The sequence below is a fragment of the Phaseolus vulgaris genome, chromosome 2 (assembly GCF_051622355.1).
Source record: "Phaseolus vulgaris cultivar YP4 chromosome 2, ASM5162235v1, whole genome shotgun sequence".
NCBI classification, from domain to species: Eukaryota; Viridiplantae; Streptophyta; class Magnoliopsida; order Fabales; family Fabaceae; genus Phaseolus; species Phaseolus vulgaris.
In genome coordinates this window covers 40,748,908-40,760,174 of record NC_143499.1, presented here as the reverse complement: position 1 = coordinate 40,760,174, position 11,267 = coordinate 40,748,908, and the positions used below count along the sequence as shown (strand labels likewise).

General features: G+C 31.5%; 1 protein-coding gene across 2 annotated transcripts; it reads left to right on the top strand.

The window, feature by feature from the left end:
- Positions 1-722: 722 nt before the first annotated feature.
- MBAC1 (Mitochondrial substrate carrier family protein) lies at positions 723-9,558 on the top strand. 2 transcript variants are annotated; one of them, XM_068613951.2, is made up of 10 exons: positions 723-1,082; positions 3,413-3,502; positions 4,735-4,836; positions 5,022-5,126; positions 5,202-5,300; positions 5,369-5,557; positions 5,684-5,782; positions 5,876-6,011; positions 6,095-6,128; positions 9,083-9,558. In XM_068613951.2, exons 1-8 carry the CDS (start codon positions 984-986, stop codon positions 6,008-6,010), a joined length of 918 nt encoding a protein of 305 aa, XP_068470052.1. In that variant the 5' UTR covers positions 723-983; the 3' UTR covers position 6,011; positions 6,095-6,128; positions 9,083-9,558. The 2 variants fall into 2 exon arrangements, with proteins under 2 accessions (XP_068470052.1, XP_068470051.1); XM_068613950.2 differs by lacking the exon at positions 9,083-9,558 and adding an exon at positions 6,245-6,637.
- Positions 9,559-11,267: the final 1,709 nt, after the last annotated feature.

The window sequence follows — 11,267 nt, the reverse complement described above, 5'->3', positions numbered from 1 at the left end:
TCAGTCCCTATTTTCACCCCTACTTTGAAATATAAAATTATTTTATCTTTAATTTTTCATATAAAAAAAACTTTTTTAAATCTTCTAAATCAATCATAAAAAAAGAAAAAAAAGTGTTGATTATACTTTTGTACAATTCTTTTATATAACTAAACCTTAAAATTTGTATTTTAAATATAGAAAGTAAAGTATGTATTTGAAATAACATCTTACAACATTGATATTTTTTAGTTATACTTAATTATACAGAGAAATGTTGAATAAATTTTACCACTTGTTTACATCGTTTATGAAATTTTACTTGTCTTTTCAAATATTTAAGAGTTTTATAGTTACTATGAATTACAATTTCGTTAGATAAAATATAGTATTATCATATTTATAAAGTTTTAATAAGAGAATACAAAATTTCTTCTTAAGTAATATAATTGAAATGTCATATCTTTATTCTCATTAAAATAGGCAGTGAAAATAAGACAAATGATATTTAAAAAAAAAACTTAAATAACTTAAAATTTCTAATACATAATGAATTGTTATTTTCATTATCTAATAATTTATTTTAAAAATAGATAGATAAATTAGTTTAAATTTTTATTATAATTAAACTGACATAAATAAGATACTTAAATTAAACTATTTTAATTTATTCCATATGTAATTTTAACATAAATTATTAAATACTCAAAATAAAAATGAATGATGTATTAGAGGTTTTAAACTTTTTTAATTTTTTTAAAATACTCTTTCTCACCTTCAACAGTGATGTTTGTTTTTTCGTCACAGGAGGGCTAGCATCACCATCGGTGTTTCTTTGAGACACTAACTTTGGAAACCTCACAGTGTTTCCAGCTACCGCGGCATTAACGGTTACGCACTCTGGTGATCAACGATTCGCACGCGGAGATAATTGGTACGGACAGTACCAACGTAGTTCGTATGTAGCTGCTAACACCACTTCTATTTTCAAGCAAGTGAGAGGCATGGAGGAGATTTCACGTTCAGGGTACAAGGAATATGTCGCTGGCTTGCTCGCTGGTGTTGCCACTGTAGCCATTGGCCACCCCTTTGACACCGTCAAGGTTCAATTTTTATCAAGTTTTATTGACCCCTTTGATTGTAATTAGCGCCTCCGTTTGATACCGTATTTGATACTTGTATTTTATTTTGGTGTTTTTGCTGTTCTGCCGAATGCTTGTTCTTGGCAGTTGAAAACAGTGTTTGGTACTTTGGTATGTGCTATGTAAGTTTCAATATTAAAATGGGGTGCTCTAATTTCCAATGTCCATTGTTCTGAGCAAGTATAAAACAATTTTAGATCTCGAATTTCCATAGGTTTCATTTTTTTCGTGCTGAAACTTATGTCATTGTTCATTGGTTGATTGAGACTGCTGTTAACTTTTAAGCGGGTATGGTATGTGAGTTTATGTTGAGCTTGTCAGTATTACTTAACTGGCTTAATGACCAAGCTCTTCTGTTCTTGGCCTTTTAACTGGCAACTGCTGGTTTTTGAATGGGATGGTAAAACTGGTAACTTATGTGCTATTTAGGGATGACATGATGATCCAGATCTATTCATGAATTGCTTGTTAAATTCATGTCCGGGCTTTATTGTTAATCTTTCTAAATTATTCATGCGTGTATAAATATTATGATATTAATGGTGAAAAAAAATGGTGGTTGTTACACTCGTAAACACAAGATGGAACACTGAAATTCGGTATCTAGGCACACTAATTAAGCAGAAATTACAACAGAAGTTGTCCCAGAGATGGAACAACTCCTATGGAGAATAACTTTGTTTGAAGAACTTCCAAATACAACTTCTCCACTCACTTTTTTTCTTCTGGCTTTTTCTATACGAATTTCCCATGATAAATTCTCCTTAAAACTTAATAACTGCCTACTATCGGATCTTATATAAAATAGTTGTTCCTAAAATATATCACTGAACCTAAGTAAACAATGCACGCGATTAACAGTATGTAGCCACTTCTATTTTCTGCCGATCTCGTCATTACTACCTACTGTAAAATCAGCCTTGTCAGAAAGAGTTAACCAAACTTGACTTGTAATTGTTTTGATTCTGACCATTGCTCCAACCTCCATGTGATTTAGAAGAAGCACCTTTGGTATTGAACTTTCATCCTGATGAAATGACACTTTTTGCAAGCCTTCCTACATCATTTTGAGGCCAATTAGAATTCTGCCCCCTAAATTGTCTACTGTCTATTTGTGATTCAGCCAACACTTCTATGTCTCGTGAATTTGGCTTGAATGTGTGATTGGAGATGAAAAATATGAATCTGGCACCTAATCTCTGGTTGAAGTCCACCAAGGGAGTACCCTAAACATTACTCTTTGGGTAATTTTTTATAATTGAGAGGAATCAATTCAAAAGCTTCAACGTAATTCCAAATCTTGCAACCGAAGCCTTCTTAAAATTTTCCCAAGTGAGGTGCTCTTTCGTTTCTCTCAATGGGCTAAGCCAGTGTATCATTAAACCTTGTATACTTGGCTTGCATGACCTTACATCCTCCTACAATGTCTTCTTCACCGTAAAATACATTTATGCTCTTGTAATCCATACTTGGCTACGGCTGCATAGATTTACTCAAGCCGTGACTTCTAGGTCACAAATAATGGAGAAATTTACAGGAAATTATATTACTTAAGTGATCAAGGAAAGAATGATTTTTCTATCTCCTTGGCATGTGAAAGTTGTTGCTCTGCTTTCTTTTATCAAATTGTTTGCTTTTGTGATAGAAAATGATAGTTAGGCTCCCCATGAGGGGCACACACGAACTTAACTTTCTCTTGTCTCTCTTGTTTGCTCTGTAGGCGTGTGATTAAATAATATATGGTATATGAGCAGGAACAAGACTATAGGGATAGAATGTGACTTGCAATGCAACTTAACAGGGAATCATACTAACTCATGGAATTATTAGATGCATAAATGTTATGCATATAGGAACTCAATCAGCAATATCATATTCGTAAGCTAGACAATATAATCCATATTTACAGAAATTTGCTGTCTCTTAACATTAGACTACTAAAATAATTCACTTTACAAGATAATGTCAATAATAAACTATGAACATGCTGAGATTTCCTGAAATTTTAAATTTATGCATCAGTGAACACAACAAACATACTTTATTTTGAACAATTTTCCTAGATCATGGTTCTTTAGCTGCTGTGAGAAATCTGCCATCTTTTTTGTCATTCTTTTTGGTTCATGATCTTCTACAATGTTTTTATCCGTCACACTTGTAATTATATCTATTTGAGGCTCTTCCTTGCATGTTTGGTCTTGACTTCAGTTTTTACTGTGTTTAATTATTTTTTAGTTATTTACTTTTAAAATTGTAGCCTATCTGTAAACTATTATTTCCCCATTTATCAGGTGATGCTGCAAAAGCACAATGCAGAAGCACATATGATTCAGTACAGAAATGGATTGCATTGCACTGCTAGGATATTGAAGACAGAAGGAGTATGGCTAATTGACTCAAATTCCAAAGGATAAAAAAATGGGTTATTACTTCAAATTCCGCATAGGCATACAAAACAACTGCTAAATTGTATCAATGCTTGTTGATATGCTTACTTGTATATAAAAGCTGGAAGTGTGGTAAGGCATAGTTTATCTTTACGTGGCATGTAGTGGGCACAGTACTCAATTCCATTTGGGTAATTTGGATTGAATAATATACTAATTACTAGACCATCACATCATTTAAGTAGGGATGTGACCTCAGTTGCGATTGTGGTCATGGCCGTAAGAAACGAAGTTATTTGACCATCTGAAATTTGTGTGTGGAAAGTTATCTTCCAAGAGAAGAAAGGATGACATGTCTGAATCGGAGATTTATTTCTTAGAACCTATTTATGTAATATTTGGTTAAGTATTTGTAGAAATCAGGCTATGCTTAACTTCACTTATACTGTAAAGTCAGAACTCATAAGGCACACATGTTCAAATATCCTATTTTCCTTTTCTGTTCTGATGCTTTTCCTCCTAAATGGAAGTATTTTTCTCTCCCCAGAACCCACATATTACCTTTCGAAGTTTGATTGATAAAATAAAATAGTAAAATGCTGATGCTAAACTTGCGTTTTTTCATTGTGACTTTTGACATTTTCATTTATGATACATTATTCCTCCAAAATTGAAGAGAGTTAGTATTTATGATCCCTAAGCCAAACTTTAGAAATGGGTTTTACTTGTAAAATATGTCTTATAATACTGAAGATCTTAGGTGATAGTTGAAGTATGATTAAATATGCTTTATTTTGTCTTATATTAATTATTGCTAATATTACCTTTATTCAGTTGATGTGTGTCCCGAAATTGTTCTCCTAAAAGCTTAAGCTGATAGCTTGTTTGTTGGAGATTCATGAATGATTTTATATCTATGACACTCAATCGCCCAAGAGTCTATTGGCTTTAAGTATAGGTAGATAAGGCATTGGCCCATTTTGTGTTGAATTTCAATTTAATTATGAATGGGAGTGGCAATGGTGGAATTCTTGAAATTAGTCACAGACTGATATTATGTCAATGGGTAACTCTCTCAACCTCAAAGGAAAAAAATTAACCATAAATGATTTAAATATCTCTAACAATATGTTATGTTTTTTATTTTCTTTTTCAGTGTTAATCATCAATGTCTAGGGAATTGACTTGAGAGTTTTCGAAATGTAATTTTGTACTAACTCTTACAGATCAAAGGACTTTATAGAGGAGCAACATCATCTTTTGTTGGGATGGCAGTCGAAGGATCACTATTTTTTGGCATTTATTCCCAGACAAAAGTGTACCTTCAGGTGTGCTTGAAAATGGCTTAAATGATGTTTATCTTGATTTGACATTGCATCAATCAGCACACTTGTTATGAGATAAAGTTTATAATCTTTTTAGTAGTTGCGTGAGTATCATTTGTGATGTATCTTGAATCTCTTAGTGTATCTTTGGTTCATACCTTCTACATTGTTTCCCTAAACTAATTTAGGGGGGAGTTCAAAGTGGGGAACCACGGCCGCAAGTAATAATTCCATCTGCAGCTTATAGTGGTGCCATCATCAGTTTTGTGTTAGGTCCAGCAGAGCTGATAAAGGTAAAGTGAACCTGCAGTGTCATTGGTACCTTTATTGTCTCTAAACCATACCAATTTAAATTTGAACTTCTACAGTGTAGGATGCAGATACAAGGCACTGATTCTTTGGTTCCCAAGTCCAGTAGATACAGTGGTCCCCTTGATTGTGCTCTTAAAACAGTAGAAACTGAAGGGGTGAGGAAATTCTGTAACATTCTGCAACACCATGATTAATGTGTTATACCTGACGGTATTCCTTTCAGGTGAAAGGAATTTTTCGTGGAGGTTGTACAACATTGCTTAGAGAATCTATTGGGAATGGTGTCTTTTTCGGTGTTTACGAATATGTGCGTTATCAAATGCATTCAAACATCAAAGTTTCTTCATCCAATTACAGCAACCTGGCTGATATTGGAGTTGGGATTGCCAGTGGTGGTCTTGGTGGTGTTGCTGTAAGCATGTTGATAACTAAACATGTTTTTTTTATGATGTAGTTGACAACTACTATGCTATTGTATATTAACCATACTGAAGCTTCTTTTATTACTTTTCGTGATTTTTGTTGATTGTTATACCAGTTTTGGTTGACGGTTTTGCCTCTTGACGTGGCAAAGACTTTAATTCAGACAAACCCTGACAAAAACTGTGCAAGAAATCCTTTTCGGGTCTTGAGTTCAGTAAGCTCTCTAAATCTTTCTACATTGTTTCTTTAATTGCCAACCATTTATATATTAAGAAAAAAAATGTACCAAAAGTGGTTTTATTTGTAGATCTACCAAAGGGCTGGATTGAAGGGGTGCTATGCAGGTTTGGGTCCTACTATAAGTCGAGCATTTCCTGCTAATGCTGCAACAATTGTTGCGTGGGAGTTAGCATTGAAAATGTTAGGCATAAAGCGTGACTAAGGTTGGTTTCTTTCAATTGTTATATGATGACTTCTTTTCTGATACGCATCAAATGGTGATTATTATTGCATTATATTTGTGCAGTCTACCAAATTGCTGATCATACGACAAAGCTCAGGTAACTTTCATAAAGCTATTTCTCACCCTAGCTAAGATTTGGAGAAGATAATGCTTTTAACAGAATGCATTTTTGTGGGGAAGAGTTTCTAATTTTCAATTTTTTTCTTTTACTAGGACATCATTCAGCATTGCATTTGAAGCTGCTTATTTAATTTTTTTATTAGAGAGCTTGGTTAACGAACTTGGAACCAAGGGCCTTGATTTATACCCTCCAATTTTTTAGATAGAACATTTCCTATCACTGGCATAAAATTATATTGTTAATGGCCTTTGAAGTTGAACAGTTTTGGAAGTGTATGGTATGGCCAAGGCAGAAAAGCCCACCTTTTTGCACCATTAAACTGCCAAGTGCTAGCTGGGGCCACCTTTTATCAGTTTTATGACCTCTTCACAACATGAGTTCATACGTTTAGCATAAGTTAGCAATCCTACATTGAGTAGAATAAAAGACTTAATGCTGTTATGACACACTCATTTGATGGATTAGTATTTTGGATTGGTACAAAAGATCTAACATTTTGTTGTTTTCAGTTGGGTTTGGGAAGGGTTACTTATAAATTTGAACAAGGTACAATGCTAGTAAGTGAGTAAAGTCTGATTAGATTGTTATCGATAGAGTGAAAGTCATTATGAACATCAATTCTTATAAGAGATGGTAATGCATTAAGTAAAATAAAATTGTTAATATGGTAATTAAGCCACAAGACTGGTCCACTTGTACATAAGTAGAAGTTTTTGGGCTGAATTTTTCTCTTCTCATCAAGATATAAAAGTTAGTTGAGTTATTTTACAGTTCATAACAGAAACCACACTGGAAGAATGGCTGTTGTTGGAAAGGAAAAAGGAAGATTTGACATAGTTAAACGGCAAAGATTTAGGAATATTATTTAACCCATACCCTGATGATTTTGTTGAGAAAGATTTCCCTGGACAAAGCAAATAAGAAATTCCCACATCATTTAAAATATTAGATTTTTTTTTTTTAAGAAAACTAATTCAATCATAGAAGCCTGTCTGGAGAATCACATAGGGGGTTGTGTTTAAGCCTATCACATGTAAAAGAAAGCTTGTAATTATACCAAACAGTGAGGAAGAAAAACAATTCGTTTCTCATTTCATAGAACTTCCCTAAAAACATGAGGAAGTAATAAATGTTGAGCATGAGCAGAACTGGTATTGAATATTTATCTGATTCTTGTCTTGTTGATGGCAACAAAGGGGAAGAAATTCAAAATAAAAATGATCATTTTTAATGTGTCACAATAATATTTGAGTTATTTTGCTCGATTTTGTTAGACTCCAGGGATTTCCTGCACAAATAGGGTAATTTACACTACAATTTGGAGCAGAACCAGAATTAAATCACTATCTCACAAGCATAGGCCTAAACCCTAACAAAGAGCCCTTCTTTCGCAAACACACAAGTAAATTCCTACACACATTCCCCCATAACTTCCAGAACTCATCTAACAGTAAATAATAATTGATAGATATAGAAAACATTGGTTAATTTCACATCTAACAAGATACGTATCTCATAATAATGTAAGCAAATTTATTTTTAAGAATGACATAAAATAGAAAACGTAAACTGGATATTGAAACTAATATTCTCATAAATAATAGATGAACAGGACATATGCACTTATCCGTAGCGAGACTTTTCCTGAGTGTTCTTTTGAATTTCTTGAGAGAAAGGAATTAAGATTTCACTTCCTTGACCTTTCTTTCTACACTCTCTTTCTTGATAAATAAATTAAAGAAGGAAATTTTGTTTTACTGTTCTAGATATAAATCCCTCAAAACTGCCACTTCGATCAAGTTATCTTAAAAACTGGTTCACTTTAATACATTTTACATGTTACGAATAATTAAGTAAATAAATTAAACTAACATAATATGCAATGGTTGAGGTTCCAACGGTGGCAGCTCCGGTAGCAAGGAGGCGGTGGAGCGATGACTGTAAAATACGGTGAAAAGTGGGGGTCTACCAAACAATTAAACCCTAATCCTATCCTCAGATAACATATTGAGAAGTAAATTTTTAAGTATCATTTAACCTTATAAAATCAACTTACAAGATGAAGTTTGCGTCTACTTATATACTATATAATGTTCTTATATCTAGTTGATATGAGATTTCCAACACACTCCCTCATGTCGAGACCCTCCAACTCGTGTATGAGACTATATATTTATGGTGGTCTGACAGTTAATGACGTGATAAGTTCAACAAACTTTTGTTATGATAGACTATAAATAACTTTGATATCATATTAATAATAAAGAAAATAAATATAAGATCAATATCCATTGTGTAAAATACAAAGTTGTTTATTTGTATATGAAAATAATAACACAAAAACATGATAGAATAATAGAAACTAAGGACTAAGCCGCTACATTCCACACTTAGTATATCATAATTTCATAATTAAGGATTCAAGACTTTAGTATATAATTTCATAATAAATCACAATTGTACATCTCTCAGTTAAAACTTATTTTAAGAGACATCCACGTTTGTATAAGTAATACAGATATGGATGCAAACATAGATAACACGGACATATCATAAATGAACTCAAAGTATAAATCATCTAATACAAAATAAACATAATACTCAACTCTCATTTCTAACAATAACATCTATATTTTAAACATGCTTAATAAATGTGTTTGAGAGGTAATTTTTTATTAAAGGATTATTTGTCATAAGATTTAGACTAATATGGTCTATTGATATTCTTTGTAGTGCATGGTTGATAATGATCTTTATCAACATTATTATGTGTTATTAGAGAATAAAATAATTTGCTTGTAAATTGTGTATTAGAATTTATTTTCATTTGATTGTATTTTCTTTTAATTGCAATTATAAATTGTATTATCTTTAAATTTGTAATTATTGTCGGATTTGAAATTGAGTTTCAATTAACAAATTGATCAAAGGCCAAGAAGCTAAAGGATTCTCGGCCAAAGCAAGGACAAAGGCTTATCCAAAGCAAGACATGGAAAACATGGAGTAAGCATAATACATGTCATTGAAATCTCGGCCAAATAGAGAGAGTATTCTAGATCCCATTTGAATTTGAATTTTCAATTTATCTCTTAAATTTAATTTGAATTTTCAATTTATCTCCTAAATTTCATTTGAATTTTGGCATGCTCTTAGGCTATAGCCACCTTGCATCTTTATAAGATACTTTAGATTGAATAAGAATTCTTAAACATTTAGTTTAGTCTTTTGAAAAAGTGATTCTCTTTTTTTTAGTCTTATATAATTATGAGTTTAAGTGGTGATTCTCCATCTCACTTATCTTGAAGTAATCTCAAGTTATGTGTTCCCTATCTCTTTTCTTCTACATATTTTTCTTCTTTGGGTACATGTTTGAATTATACTTGCTCTTGGATCTCATCATTTTGGCTAAGCTACTTATATTGTTCTTAATTTCATTTTATATTCTTGTATTGTTTGAATATATGAATCAAAGCTTAAAAATATCTAATTCATGTATAAAGAAAATATTTGATTCAATTTTTGGTCGTATTCTTGTAAAGATATAGAAACTAATTGATCACTTCCAATACCTACGCAAATCTTATTACTTTGTTTCTTAACTTCTTCCTTTTATAACAAAGTGTTCAATTACATATGTTTACTACTTTTAGAGTATTTATATATCTTTATTAGAAAGAAAAAAAAACATTGTTGAAGACTTATCATAATATATTTTCAATGACTTATCAATACTATTAACAATTTTGAATCTTGAGTCATGCATCTGTTTCGGTTTATGATGTTTGGGGGGCAATTTGGGTTGGAATTGTGAGTGAAATTTGGAAGCATAGGAACTCGGTCGTCTTTAATGGAGGAGTGGCAGATGTGTTAGAAGTTTTTGCCTCAGCACAAGTAAAGGTGTGGTCTTGGATTGCTGCAAAGTCCCGCGAAGTTTATTTTTCCTATCCCTGTTGGGTTCTGGATCCTTTGGCCTGTATACGACTGATTCGGTAAAGCTAGTTAGCACTTGGTTTGGTTGGTCTTTTGACCGGCGGTTTTGGATGTCGAGTTAGGAGTTAAATTGTATGTGTGTTTGTAAAAGGGGTGGACCACCCCTGAAATGGTTCTCATTTATTGATTTTTTATTGTTGATAAAAAAAAATAACAATTTTGAATCTTGAAATAAAGTTTTATAACTAATTAGTCTAAATTATAGTCTTAAAAATGTTACAAATTGAGTTAGCATGTAGATGCAACAAGAATTTATTGCTTTGTACTTTTTTATAATATTGTTCCTCGAGCTAAATGAAATATATAACCAAGAGTGACCAAATCTCCTACGTGTAATCATGTGATAAGTATTTTAGAATTTCTTTTACAATTTTTCAATGTTCTATTCTAGTATTCTTTTTAGCATTATAGTTGCATAACCTATGTCTAATTGAGTATAGATCTAAGTATACATAATAGGCTAAAGAACAAATGTATACATAATTGCTTACATTTGTTTTCATTCCAAATAATTCTTATGAACAAGACTAAACTTGTCTCCTTCCCAAATTGGAACTGTCGATATTGAATAGTTTTTTATCTTAAACATTTCTTATACTTTATTAATATATATTTTATGGAACAAACCTAACATCCTTCTTATTTTTTCATAATATTTATATTTCTATTACATAATTTGACTCGTTCATATTATTTCAAAGACCAAAATCTTTAGTTGCAAACAATATATTATAAACATTCAAACTCACAAATATAATCTTCCATTCACCATCTATTAGACATTTATACTGATTAATACTATTTTTTATTATATAGTAATTCAAAATAGCTAAAAGAAATTTTTTTTCAAACATCATTCATGTTACTTATCGTGGTTATTCTATAATAGACTATTTTGAATAATGAGTTTATTTTGCTCATCTTAGAAGTGAATTTGAAGAAGTGAAAAAGGAGAGAAAGAAAACAAAAGGAAATATTGAGGTTGTTTAGAATCTAAAGAAAAGAATGGAAAGTGCACACAAAAAAATGAAAAGAATGTTTCAATTTGATTTATATAATGCTTAAAAAATTATAATGATATATTTATAAAATAAGTAAATTATATTTATTTTTATAAATTAATTT